The sequence below is a fragment of the Epinephelus fuscoguttatus genome, linkage group LG10 (genome assembly GCF_011397635.1).
Source record: "Epinephelus fuscoguttatus linkage group LG10, E.fuscoguttatus.final_Chr_v1".
In the NCBI taxonomy this organism is placed as follows: Eukaryota; Metazoa; Chordata; class Actinopteri; order Perciformes; family Serranidae; genus Epinephelus; species Epinephelus fuscoguttatus.
Genome location: NC_064761.1, coordinates 39,866,100 through 39,888,464, shown reverse-complemented (window position 1 = coordinate 39,888,464; position 22,365 = coordinate 39,866,100). Strand labels below are relative to the sequence as shown.

Here is a 22,365-nt window from a genome sequence, read left to right as displayed (position 1 = left end):
TCATGGCTACTTACGAAGTCTGGACGTTTGCGGGGGCATACAAGCACGAGCAAATCTAATTTTATTATGACGAGAATTGTTTGTCTGTTTGTAACTAAAATGTTTTCTTCACACCTAATTTCAGCTTTTTTAGTTTATAATATAGTCTATAATAACCTTGGCAACACATTTAAAAAATATTATCAGGAAACATATTTTGTGAGCCCTGAATATTGAGCTAGCACTTAATTACTTTAGACTTCTTGTTGGTGCGAATTTATTACTGTATGTTAGATATTAGGCTGTTTTTGTCAATGGCGTTAGATTTTAGTACAAGGCATTTCTGCATATTTTAACTACACGGTTACTATGGATACTCAAGAAGCCTTACAAGACATTAAATTCATTAATCTAAAAATAAGGCCTTAAATGGTTAAAGTGTCTTAAATCAGTCTTTTAGAGGTCCTAAAATGTTTGGGACACGGAAAGTGGAATTCTAGGCATCCTTTTTTCTTATGTTATATTGCTAACATCTTTTTTTGTTTTTAATTAATTTCCAAAATGCAAAAAACATAAGGCAGATCAGGTAAGTGGAACCAACAAAAACAATGTTTTATGTTACAATAATCATTTGGGCAAATTTGTCCATAACCCCCATTTTATTTTTTTATTTTTTAAATTTCAGTTTTCGTTAAATTGGTCTGAAGTTTTATTCCCAGTGGCATCAAAAAAGTCTTAAATCCAACGTGCCTTAACCTGTAGGAACCCTGTTACTGTCTGGCTCTTTCATATATACAACATAAATTAATAAATGTCAAGGACCAAGTGAGTACTATAAAGTCCAAAAAATTGTGATTTAATACAAAGTTATTAAATTGTATTGGATTTGATGTACAGATATAAAACTGATAACTTCTTTACTTGATATCCATTATATACATTACATTTACAATAGTGTAAAAACAGTGTGTGAGTAATGTGATTACATAAAGTTGTCAGCTTAAATAAAGCTTTAGCACATTTCTATACAAAAGCAGTGAGGCACAGTGATCCACAGTGAGATGAGTGTCTCTTGTATCATGTACGCACCAGCGAGGCCAGGTACACCCACACAGACAGGACATTATTAGGGTAGGGGTGCACATACACTGCCAAGGCAAACTCCACATTGGATGCGTGAACGTTGTGAACTCCAGTGCTGTACACCGCCTCTATGATGGGCCGGATCTCAGAGAAAGGCAGATTCAGGGGGAATCCTGAAATCTAAAAACAAAATAAAGCCCATTGGTTATTTATGAGAGGATTTTATTAATGTGACACCCTGTGTTCAGCCAGTTTTTTTTTTCAAAGCGGAGAATATTCTATAATTGAAACAACAGATTGATGACTGATGACATCATGCAGTGACTCAGTCAAGTAAGTTCTTTCCAGGCGTTCCCATGTCACACTTACCCTGTTGTCTCCCAGCAGGCTCTGCAGCTCGTGGCGGTGCCCCTCAGCCATGTCCCGCCCCCTGCTCAGCTCCAGTTTGGGCAGGAACTGTTTCAGGGTGTTGGTGCAGTAGCGATTCCAGCGGGTTGGGTGACGAGGTCGCCACTCCATGATCTTCTCCTTCAGGATCTTCTCAATTCTACAGAGAGGGAGCTGTTAAATGAGTTTTGTCTAGTGTGTAATTGTAGCCCATCAAATCAATATGACACAGTGTTAACTCGCCTGTCCTGAAGCTCTGCTGCAGCTGCTCTGTCTGTGCGCCGATATGCCAGCTCCTCTACCTAAAGAGAATCAGATTTAACAAAATGTGTAAAAATTACTACTGAACATAAATCAAGGTTATAAATTTGTGTTGAACACTCACTTGTACACTGGACAGCCCAGGGTCGGAGAAGGATCGGGAGAAAAACGGCTTCCACAGATGGGCTTTACTGCTGTCAAAACTCATCGTCATCGGTGACGTATACTCTTGAATGTTGAACCACACCTAAAGAAAAATTTGGATAAAGTTATATAATCTGCTGCAATCTAAAGGAAATGATCTGATGTCATACAGTTGCTTTCTCTTCACTCACATTTTCAGCATTAACCAGGCAGCCAACTGTTTGCAGCGGGCAGAAGGTGTCATACTGTCCGTAGTACTGACCACTGCTGGGATTCCAGATCAGGTAGCGGTTCTGCTCTAAAGTCAAGACATATGCTGTGGGCCCCTACGAAATAAAGACATCAAAAATCTAAGTTCAAAACGCATATACAGCTGGGCATTTGTGCGATTAAAAACACAGCGGGTCTTCATGAGATACGTGTCTCACAGAGTCAGTGTGGATTGATACAGTTAATAAAATGGAAGCACATCTGTTCATGAGATGTGCAAGGAGGTTAAAAGGAGAGGTCATATCACGTCATATGCTTGGGGTACAACACGTGCAGTAAAGTCAGGCCAAATAGCTGGCGCACTATCACAGAACATGGAGATGATTGATTCGTTCCATTGAGGAGTCCGCAGTCGGCTAGTCGGATTTTTTTTATATGAAAAATAAAGATATGGATGAGAACTACAATTCTGCGATTACTAAAAAGGTCCTTTATAAAAGACAAATGCTTTCTGTATGAAAATGTTCTCATGTACTGTAGAGGCCAAAAGTTTGGACACACCTTCTCATTCAATGCGTTTTCTTTATTTTCATGACTATTTACATTGTAGATTCTCACTGAAGGCATCAAAACTATGAATGAAACACATGTGGAGTTATGTACTTAACAAAAAAAGGTGAAATAACTGAAAACATGTTTTATATTCTAGTTTCTTCAAAATAGCCACCCTTTGCTCTGATTACTGCTTTGCACACTCTTGGCATTCTCTCCATGAGCTTCAAGAGGTAGTCACCTGAAATGGTTTCCAACAGTCTTGAAGGAGTTCCCAGAGGTGTTCAGCACTTGTTGGCCCCTTTGCCTTCACTCTGCGGTCCAGCTCACCCCAAACCATCTCGATTGGGTTCAGGTCCGGTGACTGTGGAGGCCAGGTCATCTGCCGCAGCACTCCATCACTCTCCTTCTTGGTCAAATAGCCCTTACACAGCCTGGAGGTGTGTTTGGGGTCATTGTCCTGTTGAAAAATAAATGATCGTCCAACTAAACGCAAACCGGATGGGATGGCATGTCGCTGCAGGATGCTGTGGTAGCCATGCTGGTTCAGTGTGCCTTCAATTTGAATAAATCCCCAACAGTGTCACCAGCAAAACACCCCCACACCATCACACCTCCTCCTCCATGCTTCACAGTGGGAACCAGGCATGTGGAATCCATCCGTTCACCTTTTCGTCTCACAAAGACACGGCGGTTGGAACCAAAGATCTCAAATTTGGACTCATCAGACCAAAGCACAGATTTCCACTGGTCTAATGTCCATTCCTTGTGTTTCTTGGCCCAAACAAATCTCTTCTGCTTGTTGCCTCTCCTTAGCAGTGGTTTCCTAGCAGCTATTTGACCATGAAGGCCTGATTCGCGCAGTCTCCTCTTAACAGTTGTTCTAGAGATGGGTCTGCTGCTAGAACTCTGTGTGGCATTCATCTGGTCTCTGATCTGAGCTGCTGTTAACTTGCGATTTCTGAGGCCGGTGACTCGGATGAACTTATCCTCAGAAGCAGAGGTGACTCTTGGTCTTCCTTTCCTGGGTCGGTCCTCATGTGTGCCAGTTTCGTTGTAGCGCTTGATGGTTTTTGCGACTCCACTTGGGGACACATTTAAAGTTTTTGCAATTTTCCCGACTGACTGACCTTCATTTCTTAAAGTAATGATGGCCACTGGTTTTTCTTTAGTTAGCTGATTGGTTCTTGCCATAATATGAATTTTAACAGTTGTCCAATAGGGCTGTCAGCTGTGTATTAACCTGACTTCTGCACAAACCGGTCCATCCGGTTTGCGTTTAGTTGGACGATCATTTATTTTTCAACAGGACAATGACCCCAAACACACCTCCAGGCTGTGTAAGGGCTATTTGACCAAGAAGGAGAGTGATGGAGTGCTGCGGCAGATGACCTGGCCTCCACAGTCACCGGACCTGAACCCAATGGAGATGGTTTGGGGTGAGCTGGACCGCAGAGTGAAGGCAAAGGGGCCAACAAGTGCTAAACACCTCTGGGTACTCCTTCAAGACTGTTGGAAAACCATTTCAGGTGACTACCTCTTGAAGCTCATGGAGAGAATGCCAAGAGTGTGCAAAGCAGTAATCAGAGCAAAGGGTGGCTATTTTGAAGAAACTAGAATATAAAACATGTTTTCAGTTATTTCACCTTTTTTTGTTAAGTACATAACTCCACATGTGTTCATTCATAGTTTTGATGCCTTCAGTGAGAATCTACAATGTAAACAGTCATGAAAATAAAGAAAACGCATTGAATGAGAAGGTGTGTCCAAACTTTTGGCCTGTACTGTATATCGACCACCATCCATTCGAGCATACCAAAAACTTCTGTGAAGGTGAGCACACCGAAAGAGCACCTGCATGTTCTACCCCACAGCTCCCATGAGGTCAGAGAGTGTGTCCTAGACTTCATTTCATAGTCTTGGAGACGTGTGGGTGACGTACTAAACAGATCATTATACACCTGAAATCTCCTCAGGTTTACATATAACTGTTACACACCTCTGGTATAGCAGTGCCAATTACAAGCCAGGCTTTCTTTCCCATTGACAGGAAGTAGTTGCACAACAGGACAGCGTGTTCTTCTTCATCTCCTGCCAGGAGGCTGAGGAATTGCTGAAAAGAAAGCAGACACGTTACTATAAGATGAGCATTTCTCTCCTCTTACAATCACAACACATCCGAGGGGGTTCACTCACATCACAGGTGCTCCACAGATCACAGGCACCAGAAAATGAAATGCTGTCTGGCAGAGACGGGATGAGTGAGACGAATCGGGCAACCAGGGCCTGTGTGAGGATAAAGTCGGTGTGTCACTACAGTAAATCTGATCAAATAAGGAATAAAAAGTTAGGAGGAGTTCCTTTCAAGATTCACTTCAATCAAGCGACTGACCGAGGCTTCCTGGAGGTTATCAGGGAATGCATCCAGTAACTCCCGTGGGGGGTTGAGTGGTCGAATATAACGTGTGATGAAGACCGTCTTCCCGTTGAGGTCTATGACGGTGGTAACGCAGGGTCGGTCCGGGTAGCGCTGTGCCACGTCCTTCTCAAACCTCTCTGAAGCCTGCAGTAGATTTTCATCCTCTTGGCTGTCAAACTGCACAGAAAGGTCAAAGGTTACAGCAGAGGAATATTGGCCCGGCGCTATGGAAATGAATCAATATGACTTAAAAATGATGTGATCATGGATGGGTGACTGAATGAGTTACCTTCAACTCCTTAATCTAGCACATGTAGCAGAGCAAAAGCAAGTAATGACAAAAGGACGACAAGCATAAGAACAAATTAATGCATTTACACCAACTTAGCACAGCATGGACAACATGTGAACATAAATGATAGAATACTGATATAGACACTCAAATGAAGTGAAACGGATGTATTTGAAGACACACATGAAGTAAGACAAACTACCACATGATGATGATGCAGGCTGGGCACTACGAAGCAGACAGGAGCAATCCTCTACTTTGGTATGGAAGCTGAGAACAGCTGTGCTTGCACTTAATTATATCATTTCATCCTTATCTCGAAATAACAGAACTTGTTTTGTGGTGATAACAGGTTGATTTATGGGAACTCTTGGGAAAACTAGAGGCAGATTTCTTGAAATAACAAGATCATTTATAACAAGAAAAGAACAGATCAGGGATTAATTATGGAGATCTTGAAAATGAGTGTCTGGTTCATCTGATTACATCTGATTCCAGCCTTTAAGATCACTGTCACAGCTATTGAGAGGATTCATAAGTCATTCATAACTGTGTTAGAACTTTCTCTCCTTAGTCATTAGTTCAAGGTCCACACAGTTTAATACATTCAGAGTCCTACTTGCATTTGGCCATGTCGTCAAGCTAGCTAATTAATTATCTTTTTATCTCGAGCTAAAAAATTCTCGTGATCTCACAATACAGGAATTTTTTTAAAAAAAAAAAGCAAGCACAGCTATTTTCGACTTGTGTACTCTGGCACTTAAACATGACTTACCTTTTCCCTGATGGACTCTCCAGGCACCAGCTGAGGTTCAATGGTGATGAAGAGTGTGATAAATGCTCCCTCGCTCAGGCTCCTCATAGTGTCATAACCAGTGTTAGTGCCATGGCTCCGCTCCTTACTGTACCCCAGTAACACTGCTGGTGTATTCACCTTGAATGTTCCATCAATCTGTGCAATTGAATTAAAAAAAAAAAAAAATAAAATCAGTCAGGAGTTCAGACAGTCAGGCCTGTTAATAAATCCACAACAACAAAGACTGTCACCTTGGACTGAGAATAAATGGTGCTGAAAGGAATCCTGACAGAACCCAGCCAATGCTTCTCTACCCAGGTGTGTATTGATTTCCCTCTGTCTTTGTCACTCTGAGGAGCAAAGAACAAATATTACAGTTATGTTCTGATATAATTACTGCGAGTGAGATGTGAGAGAACGTTTTACTCACCACTCCAGTTTCATAAACCACCTCATCAAATATGTTGATGAAGACTTCGTCTCTGACTGACTGCAAGACTGCAGCACTGTAGTCACCATTTGGGGCGCTGTAGAGAAGAGGAAGAGGAGTTTTACTTTTCTACACTTACTTGAGGATGAGGTGATTTTCTTCCTTGTTGTTTAATCTGTGCAGCCTTGGGTTGAAACTCTGATTGTACATATGTTTCTTTCTTTTTTTAAAGCTTCAGTGCTTTCAATACAATCGAATCTATAATTCAAGGACATTGTTTTATTTTATTCAGTGGTATCAATAAAGTACTGACGTATCGACACTTTTGACAACCTTTATATAAGTCTGGTGTAGGCAACCTGTGGCCCTAGAGCCACATGCGGCTCTTTAGCCTCTCTCTAGTGGCTAAAAAAAAATCATGTAGTAATTAATAACGGTTTGATTTTGACATTCTTCAATTGTAAAAATGTGTAGCCCATACACACACACACACACACAAAAAAAGTTTGAACATTTTTGCGTCCATCGTCTTCAGCCTGGCGCCTTTTCCTCTACATTTTGCCAAATCTCTGTAGCGGTGGCGACAGTAGTCTCAAGTCTCCCTAACTTGGCTATCTAAGGATTCCAAATCCAAAAAAGGAAAAGTTTTGGAAGAAAACAGAATTTAATTGTGTGTGAAGAGATCTGTGTACTTTTACTGCCGACTCCGCAAAGTTAAAGTTCCAAATAATCCTAAATAGCTCACTGCAGTGCCCCCTGGTGGCTAAACATATTAATGAACGCTCAGTTAGACCTATTTGTAATGTTGACAGGCTAATTTAGATTTATCAGGCTGTGTTACTTCATATGTTTTGCAGCTCCGGATAAATTTTTGTAAATCATTTTTGGTCAAAAATGGCTCTTTTGATATTGAAGCTACCCCTGATCTAAGTGGATAAAGCTGATAGCACCAAGCTGCCAAAACAGATGTAAACATTTATCATAAAACACAAAGATCAAGCCATGAAGTACACAGCTGTCACCTAAACGGTAGCTGCAGCTCCTCGTTCCAGCAGGGGTTTGGTCCATCAGCTGTGGTTGTCTGTAGCACTGTGCGCTGGAAGGAAACCTCCACAAAAGGCCTCACTTGTATCTACATCACACCAATAACAAACACATAAAAATACAATATAAATCACATGCCAATTAAGACGTTGCTGCCAATCAGCTGTAAAATACAGCTAAGGTGTATTGTACCTGGTTGACAAGCCAATCGCTGCCCTGGATGACGCTCTGAGACGACTGTCCTGGTTTGCTGAAATAAAAACCCACTGACAAAGTTCAACGTCTGTCAGGCTTCTAAATTGTACAAGTGTTATTTATAAAAAGAGGGGAAGGAGGATTTCAACTACACTATTCTGAATTTGAGTGGATGCACTTCACCTGCTCTGGGGCCTGCGGACGGGGATGTCGTAGGCCCGGATGATGTTTACCAACAGTTTAATGTCTCCATCAGACAGATTCTGAGCCGTCACCTTCTTTCTCTCTTTCCTCTGAGGTTTCAGCGGCCGCTTGGGTTCAGCCAGCTTGAAAAGGTTCATTCCCAGAATCCTGATTTTTTTCCCCACAAACAGCCATCATTAAGTCAACAACCAGCAGGGTGCTCATACATCACACTGTATGCAAATGTTCGCTGAGAGCTCAAAAACATGTTTCAAAGTGTGGGACAGGATCGTTACCACCAACAGTACTCAGTCCCTCCAGGTATCTGCCATTTTATGATCACAATACTAATTAAGAGGTGATGATATACAGCAGGAAAAAAAACTTAAGTTCATCTTAATTTTTGAGAAAACACCCCAAAAAATCAACCTGTTTCAGTGAAATAAGCTGCAAAATCCTGAAAGGACTGAATACTACACAGGGTCTATGGACACTACTGTACTGGTACTCAGGGTTCAAACGAAATGGAGAAACAGAGACACAGAGGGTGGGAGAAAAAGAAAGAGACTCATACCCTGGACCTGCCCCACTGTTAAAAACGCATAGCAGAAAAATAACAGAAAAATTGAACAGAGAAGATTATAACATTCACTCTCAATGATGATAAAATGTGCAAAGCAACACCCAACAGTGTGATTAGAGTCGACAGTTTTACATTATTATGTATATCTGTATAAATGCCATCAAAGAGTGAAATTAAGTTCAGATTTTCTGTTATCATGTCCACATGTTGTGAAACCTGCTTTAAAACACCGCCTTGAGCAGTTCCAGAGGACAGTATTACTCAGCCAGTGGAATGTCGTGTTGAGTTCAAGATCAAATACGCCGAAGCAGCGCCAGGCCAAGAAACATACTTACATCAGCCTGTGATTTATATCGGTCCTGCCACTCTCTGTGATAGGTTGATTTGGCTGTGGATCCCACACTTCAAAGCACTCCAAGTTATTTAACCTTTCCTTTACAACTTGAGCAGGCACTCTTTGTAATTTTTCAGTTCTTTTGACAAGTGGAATAAGCGTAAGATATACAGAAATGATAGATCACATGCAAACATGCTTGAGTCACTATTTTGTGATTGGCAAGAAAGAAAAAAAATTACAGGAACAGGCATAACACAAACATGAAAGAATGTCAGCTGTGAAAGATGGGAGTTAAAAGGGAGGCAGACTATTGAGTCAGTTAATTCCTGGTGGAGTATTTACCCGATGCTTGGTATCTCCTCTTCTGTCACCAAGTCAGACAGAAGGTAGTGATGCTTGGCAAGAAGAAATCTGTTGATGACAGATTCTCGGATCTGTGGAAAAATGCCAGGATTATACAACAGATGATTGGAGCTATTACATGCTAAAGGCTGAGGTAACAAAAACATGTTTACATCATATGGGCTGCTCACCTTCTGGAGGTATTTGGCCACTAAGGCTCTGTGTGAATCCAGATGTTGTTTAGTGTCAACTTTCTCTGTCTCTTTCAGTCTCTTCTCATATTCCTGAAATCATTTTTACCCAAAAGAGGAAAATAATGAATGCATTCTCATTTGCCATGTCCATAATATTCTGCTGGTAACTATCTGCAGGGCTGACCTGGAACACCTTGTCAGTGACCTCCCTCTCCAGGGCAGGAACACACTTGTAATTTCGAAACTCTGCAACTTCCTGGTTCCTGAGCCTGAGCAGCCGAAATCTTTTGGACCTGTCCAACTCTTCATCAGTCACAAAGTTGAACTCCTCCTGCAGCTGCTCCAGACGGAAGTACTCTGGAGCTGTTACCTCTCCACTACTGGCCACCTGGCAACCACAGGAACAAAGAACAAAGCAACGTTTTTATTGCAAAAATTGGGGTCCTTGACTATTGAGAAGGGCTGCAATTAATGATTATTTTCATAGTCGATAGATCTGATGAATATTTTTTCAATTAATCGATGAGTTGTTTGATCGACAAAATATCAGAAAATGGTGAAAAAATGTTTCCCAAAGCCCAAGATGAACCCTCAAATTACTTTGTCCAGAACCCAAATATATTCAGTAAGAAATTAACAAAAAAAATTTACATTTAGGGAGCTGGAATCAGAGAATTCAAACTTTTCTTCCAAAACAAACTGATTAATCTATTATCAGATTAATTGGTGATTAAATGAATAGTTTACAAGTAACTGATTAATTGTCGCAGCTCTGTTGTTGAGACCTTTTTCTTATGCCCTGATTCCGATACCCACTTTCAGCAGTTGCATGATGGAGGCATTTTTGGGATCGTTGGGGTCCAGTCGAGACTGCGTGGCCCACTCTCCAATTTTTTTCATGTCATATAGTCCAGATGCCCCGATATATGTGACCGCATCAAGACGGCCCAAGCCACTAAAACACATAAGAAGAAGGGGAGTGATTAATAGGAGTAAAATTAACCATTGACTTGTTTGTTACATGTTCAAGGACAGATTTAAAGGACTACAAAGATGCCATGTTCTATACTGTATGATTTTAGACTTATTATTGTGATTCATTTCAATGTGATATTTTACGAAACTTGCAGAGACTTGAACCATCAGACAAATGCGTTCAGGTGCAGATGTAGGAAACTCTGACATCAATGTTTAGGAATTTGCATCAAAAATGAATGAGCCTTGTGATTCATTGATAAGCCAAGTTGTCAGAAAATAAAAACAATAAGCAAAAACGGAAATGTTCAATTCGAATATGTTCATTGCCCTATCATAAACAGACTTTTCAGAAACGTAGCCTGCAGCATAACCTCTGATGCTAAATTAAATCCAAGTTTAACATGATTGATTACCTGTATTAGCTGAGCTTCAAGTCTGAGCATGTTGCCAAGTTTATATCATGCTGACACAAACTAAAACCACTGGCTGCCTGGAGGCTAGGAAAATGCATTCATGGATATAAACACCATTCTTTGGAAGATGATCAGCAGTGTTGTAAATCACACAGGATATGTCGTTCATGGGCTAATACATTCATTTACAAGTTACAACCCACCAGTGCTGTCCTTTCAGTGACATTACCTGTTCTTACCGCCAGGCTGTTGAGACACAGGAGGGGCGAGCGGTACGTCATCCTCCCCAATCCCCCACGAAACACAGCACGACAGCTTCCCAGAGGTCAGCAGGGTCTGTTTGTTACCGCCATCAGCCTCAAAGGAGAGGGGCACGTCTGACGATGCAAACAGAGAGAACCAGAGACAGGAGGGACTGAGATCACTCAAACAAACAAATGTGAGGGCTGTGATTCACATTGAAATATAGATGTTATCTTTGGAGTGGGAATATATTTGCAGTTGAGAGAGTTTCAGGTCCGAGCTACAGTCAAATGAAGGCATTTACCACTTCCAACACCCTCATGGTCAAACATCACTCTCTGGTTGCTGCTGAACTCAAATTCCTCCAGAGGGACCTTGCCCGTCAAAACTGAGGGTTCTGGCACTGGAACAAACACTTGAGCCAGGAGGGAGCATGATGAGCCAATCTCCTCAAACACCTGCCGAGACACAGAAAACACACACACACACACACACACACACACACACACACACACACAAATGAGAGAAGAATACAGTTCATGTGGTAATCTATCAAGCAGATAAGTGGATTACACAAAGTGGAGGCATGATACATGTTTCTGTACCTGTAAGTTGATGCTCTGTGGACAGTTAACTATCTTGAGATTGAAAATCTGGCCAAAGTGCCCTGTGAAATCAGAGGTCAAGGGTCTGCTGTCTGTTCGGGAGACTTCTTTGCCATTGTATAGGATCTTGATGAAATGAGAACGCTTCTTAACGTCCTCTCTTCGAGCTATTTCAGGCCTACGACAAGGAGCAAACAAACAGTCCACAAAAAACCTCCACAGTGCAGTGAAGTCCTTTCATTTTAAACTCAGGGTTACACTTCTTGGTTTTCTAAAAAACAGTGAAAAATCTGCCAGTGGCTGATATATGCAGATTTATTTTCTAGATATCAATGTGTTTACTAAAAACTAGTTACTTAGTTAACACTGACCCGGCCCCTTGTTTCTTACTTCTTTTCTTTTTGTAAAGAAACCCAGACCTTCCTCTGTGTTTCTCTTCATACCTGGGGCAGAGTTCACTGGCAGTGATGTTTCCAGATGCAGACAGCTCAGGGATCAGGATGGATTCTCCTGGTTTCCTGCGTATCCTGGAGGCTTTCTCTCGGACTCGCTGCTCTATAGAATCAAAGTCTGGCTTCTCTGGAGGCTCCGGCTTCGGGGGTCCTTCTTCAATGGGCCCCTCTGATTCACTCACCTCCTGGTCTTCATCTTCTTCTTCGGTGTCATCCTGTGGCTGGCCTTTCTTCTTCTTTTTTCGCTTCTTCTTTTTGGCTCTCTGAAAACGCAGGATGTGAATGTATGAATATATATGCATATATTCACACACTGTACAAGCCTATCTTGATGTCTTTCTTTTTGAGAGACAAAGCAAACTACTGTTGTTTTAAATAAAGAAGTCAGGCACTGATTGGCCCTTTTTAATTATTATTCTGTATAATGGTGCACGCAGCATCAGTCTGCAGACAGCAGAGCACAGTGAAGGGAGTTTGTTACATCACTAAGTTGGAGGTGTGCAGCTTGTCACCTGCAGCTCAGGCCGGGAGCCAGGTCTAGCCATGATGTTTCTGCTACCTTTTTTATTATTATTTCCTGTTAGCCTGTATATACCTTGGGCCATCACAAATTGATAACAAGCACCCCCAACTGTGGGCTGTTTGGTCTCAGGGGTCCCACAACCCCCTTTTTTGGGACATATTTCTGGCAAAATGACGTAAATGCAAATATTAGGGCACTACGATGGCAGAAATAGTTATACAAGTATGAAATTTGGCAAGGAGTATCCTGTCATAAAGGGGAACGTAGCAAAATAAGATTCTGGGGCTTGTTGCCATTTTATTTCAAAATATCACACACAACATCCCCGCAAAAAATGACTGTCCATTTGCCAAATTCTCATCACTTTGTGTTTGATATCAATGCTTCACTTGCACATAGAAAACCTCCAAGTTGATAAGCTTCAATTTGAGCCCAGGTTGACCTTTCTACCTTGAAAATTACACATGCTTTGTCCAAAATTTGTCACTATTGACATTTTATTTTGTTGTACTATTAATATTGTGCACAGCATACAAAACCCTCTGTCCTTTCAACCCTCACTTCATACGAGGAAAAAGTCACTAAAAATATAAATGATCAAGCATACAGTATCACACCCACAATCACATAAGAGGAAGGATACAGTTAATGAAGCAATAAAGGCGACTGCTGTGGAAGCACACAGGTCTACTGTACATAAAATGACATTGTTTTGATGGTTTCTGTTTCCAGTAAGATTAAGGATGCAACATACTGCTCAAAATCTTTGATAGAATGATGTTATTTCAATATTTATCTTGACAGTGTCAGGTATGCAATATTATTCTGATCAGTCCCAATAAAGAAGAAGAGATAGTTTATTATTTGATAACCATCTGTGGAGGCTCTGCCATAACTTAGTGGTGTTTGGACATGAAAAATAATATTTACGCAGACTCCTGCACGTAATAAACATCTTCGTGTCTGCTGATTGACTCACTGAAAAACACACTGCATTCCCTGTGACTACTCCATAATAAAAGTCAGTTTGTGTTTCACCAGTTTAATGCTTTTAATGTGAAGGTGCAGCAGTACAAAATGCTCAGTTTGCATAAGCAGTAAGTTTATATGGCACTGTGAGATTTGGGCCTGTCCCACATGAAAGATGACCAACATGAAAGAAACACGGGCGATATCTTTGGTCATGTCTCTAAAAAGGAAGTCCTACATCACACCGTCAGAGAAGTTCAAGGATGGCTGTTGTCACGGTCTTGCAATCTGGGATACCAGCACAGAGGAAATCCTTGTCGAGATGTGGCATCAGAAGCCTTGTCTGTATGCTGCGTCCTCCAGTTCTTATCATGATCGCGTAAAGAAGGACAAAGCATGGAAGAAAACAGTGGCGGAGTTGCAGCTGCCAGGTGAGCAGCCTAGCAGCTAGCAAACACACACACAGACACACCGCAGTATATAGTGTCCACAAAACTTTAGGTTATTTAATAATGTGACCCTCTGTGTTTTGCTTCACAGTTGGAGAAGTCATAATCCGCGCAGCATCCTTGTGAACTGGACATCGGACAGTCACATCAAACTTGATGTCGTACCCGAGTTTATAAGATCCATGTCGCACACTATAGCTTACACTAAACTAATAAGATTGCTAAATTCTCACAGTCTGTAGGAGGCTTTAGATGTCTTTTGATTTTTCCCCCCAATATGACAAAGATGATGAGCAGAACATTTTAAAGTTTAAAAATCAACTTGTTGGTGCTTTCTGGTAAAAAAACAAAACAAAAACAAAACATGTCTCTAAATTACTTTAAATCTAGTTTAGCCTTTTTTTCCACTACAATTTATTGTTAGTTAATCAGGCAACATGGTTTCAATAAATCTGCAGTGAATGAATATGGGCTGATGTCAGCATGGTCAATAAATTTTCATTTTAACTCAAGTAGGTACCTGCTTTCTTCTCCAGAGTTTCCACTCCTCCAGCTGTTTCTTGTACTCGGCCAGCTTTCTCTGGTAATCCTCATCAGTCTCTGCCTCCAATTCCACAATCTCTGCCCAGATATCCTCTTCATACTCTCGCTCATCTGTTACCCGGTCCACATTCTCTCTGGAGCAAGGTTGAGAAAAGAAACCACACACACAGCATATTAATGACAAGGGTGCAAGCATCTGTGGAACACTATAATGTGAAGATATACATTATTCAACAAGAGGGAGGTGTGAATGTGTAGTAAGATTTTTATTACCAACCAATTCCCTTTAAACAAGACAGGAACACAGTATTTCATTTAAGTTCGATGGAGCAGCACCAGCAAAATTGTGTAGAGAGATTTACCTCCTGAGGTAGAGCTTATAGGGTGTGTTGGTGAACTTCTGAAAGTCTCTCAGGGCCTTCATCTCCTTCCACACTTTCACTATGCTTTTCAGCAGAGTCCTGTCTTTCTCCTGTTCAGTGTCTCGTAGCTGCCGAGTGTTCCTGTGATATCCAGGGGAAAAACACACAGCAGGAATATTTCTTGTCTGTCGTGGTGCCACAGAATATTGGTTTGAACAGGACTTGAATGGAGCTCAATCTGGAAAACTCACCTAACCTCCCGACTGTACTCTGCTATCCTCTGCTGCATGGCTTGAGTGAGGTTCTCCCCACCATGGACCTCAAGCATATTTCGCAGTGCACTTCTTAGTCCATTCAACTACAGCACACACAGAAAACACATGATATAAACTTTATCTGTGGCTTATTTGAATAATAAGGGAAATTTCAGGACCTATTCAGGACTGCAAGGACATTTCAGCGTCTTTGTAACTGCTTCACTATTCAGTAAAGTTTACCTTGTCAGTCAGGTGTCCTGTGAGATTATTGCGCTGCCTGGTGAGGTACTGATCATACAGCTGAGCCAGACGGGCCCCCAGTACATGTTCACGACTGAAAAGTGGGTGATGAGAGAAGATCAGCCCAGCGACATCAACATCAAGCTGGTAGTCCCCCTCAGGGTCCGCTGCACCAGAGATATACAAATTTGCATACTTGGACTTCAGGGCCTGGAGGAGACAACAACATCATCCATCATGCAACGTCTGGAAAATAACAATCACGATGAAACATACTCGGTGCTTGTCGTTTGCTTGAGCGTATCTAAGTACGAGTGCAAGTGTAAAGGAAGCGTGAAATAGTTGGCCAGGCCATCAGGGAGTGCTGTAATGAAAAGTCATGCATGACAACGATGTAAAATAAACACTCAATTGAACTACAATGGAAGCTCTGTTTTCACAGTGATCAAATGTGGCAGCTGTGCCTGTCTCCAGAGTAAAAAAAAAACATGTGAAGACAAGGGTTCTTTGGGGGTTTCCAACTCAGATAGTCTCAACCAGTGAACCAGATCTGAGTGAAACCTGCATTGACAGTTTTTTCAGGGTTCCCTTATTTATCATATTTTGCCTATATGGTCAGACATTTAGAAGTGTGAATAACGTCCGGAACAAGCTGCTTTACATAAGGATACAGATGGACAATGCAGTCTGAGTGCTCAGAATTTGTCACTGAGCTGTAACACACACCTAACCACCATTTGTAATTCAATAATTGGGTTCACGCGAATTATCCAACAATCAATCAATCAAACTTTATTTATATAGCACTTTTCATAAAAAAAGAATACAATACAATTAAAATATATGGTCAAGTCAAGTCAATATTATTTATACAACCCAATTTTGCAAATCACAAATTTGCCTCATGGGACATCACAATCTGCACAGTAGGGGTTAATCTCGCGTGACCAGCCTCCCTTACTTCGGAATGGGAGTCTGGGGACATTCGTCTTTCGTTTTGTAATAGAAATGGGCGGGGATATCCAGACCACGTGATGGCATTGCCATAGGTGCAGCACGTGTGTTCCATGTAACAGAGACATTGCAGCTCTGCAATATAGCTGAATCAAATGAAATCATATCCATTTTAATCTCTTCTTGCACTGAACACTTCCTTTTCTGTTGTACTACGGACAACAATTCGGGGAACAGCAATTCTAGTGTAGGCGGGTGTAAGGCAAAGCTAATCAGCCGTTGGTCGAGGAAGTACGGAAGTACACGTATTTGGATCCAATCACATCACTGCCGCTGGGAGCCAGCACTAGTTCTACTACAACTTTCACGGGAATGTCCACAGACGACAGAGTCAGCCAGCGTGCTGACATCATCGGCGTCTGTGTGAGAGACTAAGCAGGGGTGTGCCGCATCACCTCGTTCAAATTCATATCGTGATACCTGCAGTATTTCGGCTTGTTGACATATTGACGTCATACTGTTACCCACAGCAACAACAAGCATGGCTGAAAGCAAAATTATTACAGACTCCGCAGTGCTCCGCAAAAAGAGGAGCAGCTTCAGTAGTGTGGAATAAACTGTGGCGTCCTGAATGTTTTATGAACAGCCCTGGACTTCTCGGACACTTTTAGCGACTTACTGCTCAGAGGGAACTCATTCAGCGGCTCCTCTGGCAGCAGCACAGCATCTCTCCCTCTCCTCTTTAGCGATGTGTCGTCAAGTGATTTTGTCATAAACCTTTGGTAATGTAAACCTACGGGACGCCCGCAGCTCAACAAAAAACTACGTATATGTGAATGTGTGATAGTTGTGGTATCATAACAGCTGATTAGAGGAGAAATGGCAGAGCATAAAGGTCCAGGTGGGAAAAAAAACAACTCAATCTTTTAGGATTTTACTAAAAGAGGAAATTACCTGTTGATTTATATATATAGATCCCAGGGGACATTTTTGTATTTGGGAGCTGTTTAAATGTGTAATTTGTGGTAGATTTTATTTTGTTGTACTAGTAATATTGTGCACAGCATACGAATCACTCTGTCCTTTCATCCCTCACATCCCTCAAGGTAAAAGTCACCAACAAATAGAAATGATCAAATATACAGTATTACAGTTTTATTAAAGCAATTAAACTGAGTTATGTAGAAGCACACAGGTCTACTGTACATAAAAGAGATAACATGATATTGTTTTGATGGTTTCGGTTTCTGATAAGATTTTTAAGGATGCAGAACATTTCTTAAAATCTTTGCTTGAATGTTATTTCAGTATTTATCTTGACAGTATCAGACATGCAATATCATTCTTATCAGTCCCGTCAAGAAGAAGAGATTGTTATTATTATTAGATAACCATCTGTGGAGGTTCTTCCATAACTCTGTAGTGTTTGGACATGAAAATTAATATTTACACAGAATTCAGCACGAAATAAACTTCTTCATGTCTGCCGATAAAAGGAATACTATGCAGCATTTTCCTAAAAAACTATGTATAGACTCATACAAAAGTAAACCCTTTTAAATTTAATTAACAGTGATTTCCAATTGGTCCAGCCACGGGGTCCAGATTTCCTCTTCAATGGTGCAAGGTCCACACAGTTTAATATGCTAAGCATCATACTTTTGTGTGGCCACGTTGTCGAGCTAGTTTGCTGTCTCTGTTAAGTATCTGTCCGTTAGTCACTCACTCTACAACAGGAAATGCACATCAAAATGAAAACTCTGTGCTGGAAATTCACTGTACTTCAAAATGATGTGTTTTTTTACAAACTTCACACGTTCACGAATCACTTGTGGTCCATTCAGAATGGACCCGTGACCCACTTTTGGACCGGAACCACTGTACTAGAAGTGCGTGTCAGTGTTTTTATCCATAGAGACCCTGCCATCTGACATTTGTTTTGTTATTTTGCTGTGTTTAGGATGTTTGTGCAAACAGTCTCATGCTCAGCTGAGTAGTGTGCTTGAGCATGTGTGTGCATTCGAACTCTGCTCGAGTGGAGCTCATACTCACATGCGCTGAGGCAAACTAGGGGCGCGCTACTTGTAGGCAGAAGTGTTTTATATTTTAATGTGTTAGTAAAAAAATGCAAGCATTTGAGAATTACTGAGCTTTCGGATAAATGAGACTTGGATTGGGACCTCGGACTGCAGGTGCTGTGTTAAGAGTTTGTAAAAGGATGTTTTGATATGTTCACCTTTTTTACACTCTCCATTTGAGGGCATGCAAGAAAAACAGTTTTCTTCACAAATTCAAGGTAACACACAGTGAAAACTGATATACAAATGGTCATCTTGTGGGTGAAGTATTCTTTTAAGGGAAAAGCATATAAAATCTAAAATTCAATTTCCATTGTAGCACTTCTTCAAAAGGTGACTTCACAGCTTCTTTTAACGCCCACAATGCCCAGCTGGAGTTTTGATCCAGCTGTATATTGTCTGCTGAGATGATATCACTGATGTGTCATCCTCCACCTCTGCTCTATTCCCTGATGACAAACGCCTCCCCCCTCCCTGCTCCTTTGTACCAAATGCCATACTGCCCTTTTGCTTTTTTTCAAAATGGCAAAAAGGTTAGAGAACTCTCAAGTGTGAGGGTGCCACCACATTTTCAGTGTATGAATGTGCACGGTGCGTTAGATGTGGCAAATGAACGGAGTGATCGAAGTGAGAGTGGGCGTGTGTCTGACCTTCCTGTACACAGTTTGCAGTGCAGGGTCCAGGTCTTCCTCCATGTGGAAGAGAGGCGGTCTGGTGGATGATTCCTTTATGGGGTCAGGCAGAGCCATGATCCTGCCGTCATCTCCAAACCACTTCTTTCCCTTAATGAAGAATTTAAAAAGATATATTAATTAAAGAACTCATGGATTTAGGGGCATGGACACTGTTGAACTGTCTGGCATGTTGGTTGAAATTACCCCGTCTGCTTTCAAAATGCGGTTCTCCAGAATGTTCTCATTGGTCAGGGATACAGGAGGCCTCTCCCCTACATACAGACCCTCATCCTCCAGATAACGGGGCTTCGTGTTCTCAGGCAGTTTACTTGAGGTTGGGACTGTGTCAATGAAAGATAAAGTCAGTTAAAAGATTTTAAAGATAGTTCACATTCTCAGCAGTGTGGGTGTGGATCAGGTGGTTTTCTACATTACAAAATACCTGTTCGAAAACTTGGTGTAAAAAGGCGCTCACTCTCTTGCAGAACACGTTTTTGGTACCCAACATACACTGCTTTCCTCACTTCCAGGAAGTCCTGTGGTGACTGCTCAATGACAAATAAATCCTCTTCATCTCGTACAAGAGGAACTTCTTCACTCTAAGGTGGAACAAAGAATATGAGGCGTTTAGAATCTACTCAGTTTTATGCAACTGCAGCTGCGGAACACGTGGAAATAATCAGGATACACACAGGTGATTTCTTACAATATCATTGTTGGTGTTTACCTGGTCTTCATTTTCATCTTGATCATCTGCTTCAGCATCTTCCTGCTCCTCAGCTTCGTCCTCTCCTTCTTCATCTCTGCCCTCCTCAGCTGTTTTTTTCTGTTTTTCTTTTTTCTTGTTCTTCTTCTCAGTCCCATCTGGTGGATCTGGCTCAAAGTTGAGTGTAAAGAAGTTGTATGCCTCCTCAGCAGTCGGTAGGCCTTTTCCTGTCTGTATTTGCACAAAACAAATAAATAAATACAAAAGAAATACTTTATTCTTAAAATGACTGCAATGTTGTCTTCAGCCTTACTTGTCTTGCTGCTTCTCTGAACTTCACCCTGGTGCTGAGTGCAAGAGGGTCATCGTGTCCTCCAGCTCTGTCTGGATCAACCTGTAAAACACTGTGGGTTAAACCTCCACTGTGATGGGTACAGTCATGGTGAAAGGACGCTGTGTGACCAAAATTGAAATAGATGCTAACCTCTCGGTCAAACCTTGTTACAGTGTCTCTATCTCTGAGGCTCTGAAGGCGACTGGCTGGCTCGAGAGAGGCCTCCTCCTGCTGAAGGCTCTCACCTTTAGACTGAAACACAAGAGACCATACTTATACATCAAAATATTTCATCCGGGATTTGCAGTTATGAGTGCTTTGTTTTGGAATTGGATATCTTTCATTATATTATCTAAATACAGGCTAGTGTGTGTGTGTGTGTGTGTGTGTAAAAACAACAACTCAGTTTACTCTGGCTGCTCTCAGTTTCTCTTCCAAGCGCCGTGTCACAAAGCTGTCTAAATGCTGAGAGCTGGGAGTATGCTGAAGTCTTGAGGAGACACCTAGAAGACAAAGCACATCATGAAACAATAATCACATGTATTATTTAGTGTTGTATTGCTACTGACACTGACTATCCCAAATCAAATTCTGGCACCGGCTGCTTGGATATTGCCAATTTTTTTAGTCATTTTATTTTGAGAAGTTAGGTCATTTTGTTACATGGAAAAAGAAGTGTTCTTTAAATGTTGACAATAAAGGATCATGCAGCACAGTTTTGTTACTGCAACTGGACTTTTTCAAAATGACATCCAGCTCTGATCAGCCAAAAAGCATAGAGGGTGAGGGGCAAGTTTAGAGAGAACATGGACACTAACTTCTCTGAGATCCAGTTGGAGGTCTTGACAAAACCGCTGGGTCAGCTGCCTTTTCAGCCGATCCCTCATCTTCACTGTGGGGCTGAACGGTGGAGATCTCCTCCACATCATCATCATGGGACTCCTGAGCTGAAGACTGGTCAAGCAGCTAATATATGCCAAGAGATGGAACAGTATGTATACATACACTGTTAAGTGAGTACAATGAAACAGTAATAAATAGCATTAAAGGGTGCAAGAGGATGATAAGTACCCTTTTCTTCCGCCTCTGTCTCTGAGCCCTTAACGTGCGTTTCAGTGTCTCCCCTGGGTCTTCCTCGCTGCTTTGAGGTTCCTGGTGCAACACAGGTATGCAACTGAGACCAACAGCAAGACTGCAAATGCAAACTGTACTTCTATCCACACTGCTATTAAGCACAACTTGAAAAGTGTTCATTGGCACAGGGAAGAGAGAATAAGATTGGTGTTAAGCAGCCAGAAGCACACACAGGAGGGCAACTACAGCCTACAGGCTAAGCTACAAAACACACACCAACCTTCACTGTAGTTTGAAGTTTCTCCTCTTTCAAACTGGTAGACGGAACCAGAGCCTATCAAGTATAATTAGATTTACTAAAGAAGCTCTTTTATCTGTGTTCCTGACTTTTAAGTGTGTATAGACTAAGTAAGACATTCCTCCAGGTCATGCTGAGTCTTGTCAAGGAGGGTTCTTGTTCACTTTGTGCTGTATGAACTCTGTGTGGCTTCTGCCAGTCCACAGACACAACACCTCTGTAATAACACTATTTAACGAGATAGCGTTTGTAACTTTACCTGAATGTCGTCCTCATTTTTGTTTTTTACCAAAGTGTCTTGTAAAGCACGTCGCTTCTTGCGCAGCTTTTCTCGGATGTCACTAAAACAGAAATAGAGGCGGTCATTTTAAAACAAACACAGGTAACTGTTAACGCTAGCTTAGACGTGTAGCTAACTAAGGTTACAGGGAAGTGGTTAATTGTAGGAAACAATAAGGGATAAACTAGGTTACCTCGAGGAGGCCAGGGTGGCGAGGATAGTTTTCTGTACAATAAAGTACAGAAAGGCAGGTCAGGGCTGTGAGCACTGTTGTTTAGCTAACGTTAACCGTAAGTCTGTATTACCCGGCTAATGTTAACGTCCTACAGTGTAAGCATCTCTGCGCTCGTGTCGCTTGTGCCTAAATCTGTAATTTTCCGAGAGACTTATTCCTCTCCCAATATCATAGACTGTATAAAATATCTAAGACTGTGGTCAATAGTTAGCAAACCAGCGCCGTTATCGCTGCCTAGTAACGAGATAAACTACTCTTCAACCTACC

General features: G+C 41.6%; 1 protein-coding gene across 1 annotated transcript; it reads right to left on the bottom strand.

Annotated features, from left to right (window-relative positions):
- Nucleotides 1-637: 637 nt before the first annotated feature.
- Nucleotides 638-22,097, bottom strand: cc2d2a (coiled-coil and C2 domain containing 2A; the record flags this gene model as incomplete). The annotated part of the gene is made up of 38 exons (XM_049587120.1): nucleotides 638-1,242; nucleotides 1,432-1,609; nucleotides 1,693-1,751; nucleotides 1,835-1,957; nucleotides 2,046-2,180; nucleotides 4,616-4,729; nucleotides 4,813-4,902; nucleotides 5,009-5,212; nucleotides 6,103-6,279; nucleotides 6,375-6,473; nucleotides 6,554-6,650; nucleotides 7,576-7,685; nucleotides 7,790-7,847; nucleotides 7,976-8,143; nucleotides 9,238-9,329; nucleotides 9,429-9,521; nucleotides 9,616-9,819; nucleotides 10,248-10,386; nucleotides 11,052-11,199; nucleotides 11,370-11,523; nucleotides 11,671-11,848; nucleotides 12,114-12,385; nucleotides 14,584-14,740; nucleotides 14,969-15,109; nucleotides 15,220-15,326; nucleotides 15,466-15,675; nucleotides 19,148-19,279; nucleotides 19,376-19,512; nucleotides 19,614-19,770; nucleotides 19,899-20,108; nucleotides 20,191-20,271; nucleotides 20,362-20,463; nucleotides 20,623-20,714; nucleotides 21,030-21,177; nucleotides 21,283-21,363; nucleotides 21,566-21,619; nucleotides 21,843-21,924; nucleotides 22,057-22,097. Coding segments are annotated over 38 exons (5,010 nt in total), but the record flags the coding sequence as incomplete, so codon positions are not given.
- Between the last annotated feature and the right edge of the window lie 268 nt (nucleotides 22,098-22,365).